The sequence below is a fragment of the Bison bison genome, unplaced genomic scaffold (assembly GCF_000754665.1).
Source record: "Bison bison bison isolate TAMUID 2011002044 unplaced genomic scaffold, Bison_UMD1.0 scf7180017864266, whole genome shotgun sequence".
Classification (NCBI taxonomy): Eukaryota; Metazoa; Chordata; class Mammalia; order Artiodactyla; family Bovidae; genus Bison; species Bison bison.
In genome coordinates this window covers 1,008,273-1,009,807 of record NW_011494838.1, presented here as the reverse complement: position 1 = coordinate 1,009,807, position 1,535 = coordinate 1,008,273, and the positions used below count along the sequence as shown (strand labels likewise).

General features: G+C 63.6%; 1 protein-coding gene across 1 annotated transcript in view; it reads left to right on the top strand.

Moving 5' to 3' along the window:
* MYT1L (myelin transcription factor 1-like) overlaps window positions 1-1,535 on the top strand; it is a 132,683-nt gene that overhangs the window by 126,395 nt on the left and 4,753 nt on the right. The window contains 1 exon segment of the mRNA XM_010848441.1: window positions 787-890. Within this exon segment, the coding sequence (XP_010846743.1) occupies window positions 787-890 (104 nt within the window).

Sequence of the window (1,535 nt, the reverse complement as noted above, 5' to 3'; positions counted from 1 at the left end):
GTTCCTCCCTGCAGCCCACCCGGGCCCCCTCAGGAGCTGGTGCCCACAGTGCCCTCCTGGCCCCCCGGAACTCCACCCCACAAAGCCCCACAAGCTGGCCTTCAGATGAGGGGTGTGCCCATCAGTCAGGGTCAGTATTCCGGGAGCTTCTGAGACCACCACCTGGAGCCGGTCTCTGCGCCTCCCACAGGAGCGCCCGCTCAGCGCCTGGCAAGTCAGGGCTTTGGTCGTGTGTGTGTGTGTGCGTGTGTGTGTGTGTGATAAGTCTCATCTGCAGAACCCCAGCTTGGTGGGGGGCACCCTGCTGTCTTCTTTTCAGATACATTAGCTGCCTGGCTCCTTCTGAGAGTAGGGGGAGAAGGGGGTGGGGGGACAGAGAGGCAGAGCACACACAGAGCAGACAGGTCATGGCCAGAGTCGGGGACACCCACGCCCAGGACACGGGGTGACCGCCGGGTTCAGGGGGCACACTCGCAGGCTCTGGTGAACCGTCTCAGGTTTCGCTGAAGACGAAACCTTTCCATTTGTGAGGGTCCGTGACCCCCAGCTGATTCTCGTTTGTAGGTGCCATCATTGTGAGGATGGCAGTGGGGATGAGAAGACCCACAACCCACGACCGTTTCATTTTCATTCAAGAACCTGTTTTCCCAGCAAACCGGGCTCCCCGTCCGGAGGAGTGACAGTGCTCCCGTCCTCCTCGCGGCGGCCCCAGGCCCGGCGTCTCTGACCCCCCGTCCTCCCCATGGCGGCCCTGGACCCATGTCTCTGACCCTCCTGTCCCCACAGGTATAGAGAATGACGAGGAAATCAAGCAGCTGGATGAGGAGATCAAGGAGCTGAACGAGTCCAACTCTCAGATGGAGGCTGACATGATCAAGCTCAGAACTCAGGTAACAGTTTCTGCGGCCCCCAACCGAGTGGCCCCGGAGCCTCCAGGCCCCCAGCGGGCATGTCTCCCCTGGTCTTCGCCCAGTCTTCCCTTTACTCTTTCACCCTTTTCTTGGTCTTCTATCGAGGTGATTTCAGCGGCAAAATTTGCTGTCCCCGCGGGGCCCCAGAGGGACTAGTGTTCGCTCGAGTCAGTTTCAGGGAAGCACGGTTCCCAGCGGCGGGTCCTGAGGGTCTCCTGTCCCTGCAGGGGGAGAGCTCGTCCCCCGGAGGCCAAGCCTGGGCTGCCTGTCCCCTCAGGGAACACCGAGCCCGTCCCTGGGCTCCAGGCCCGCCTATGTCCACGCAGACTCCTGGCGAGGCTGCTGGGTGGGCCAGGTCCGGTCTCCACTGAGCCCCTGCCAGAGGCCTGAGCCCAGGCGCCTCGTCCTGACCCCACGTGCCTGCAGCAGCCACCAGGACGTGCGCGCATCGGCCATACGTGCGGCCTGCAGCGGCTGAGCCGAGGCTGCAGAGCCGCAGGTCCAGGGCATCCGACTCAGCCGTCCACCGGGCTGTGCCTCCTGATGCTCTGGGGTGGGACATCCCTGGTGTGGTCTCAGGTGACACCGGGCCCCCATCCTGCTTGGACCCCCCTCCCCATGGTC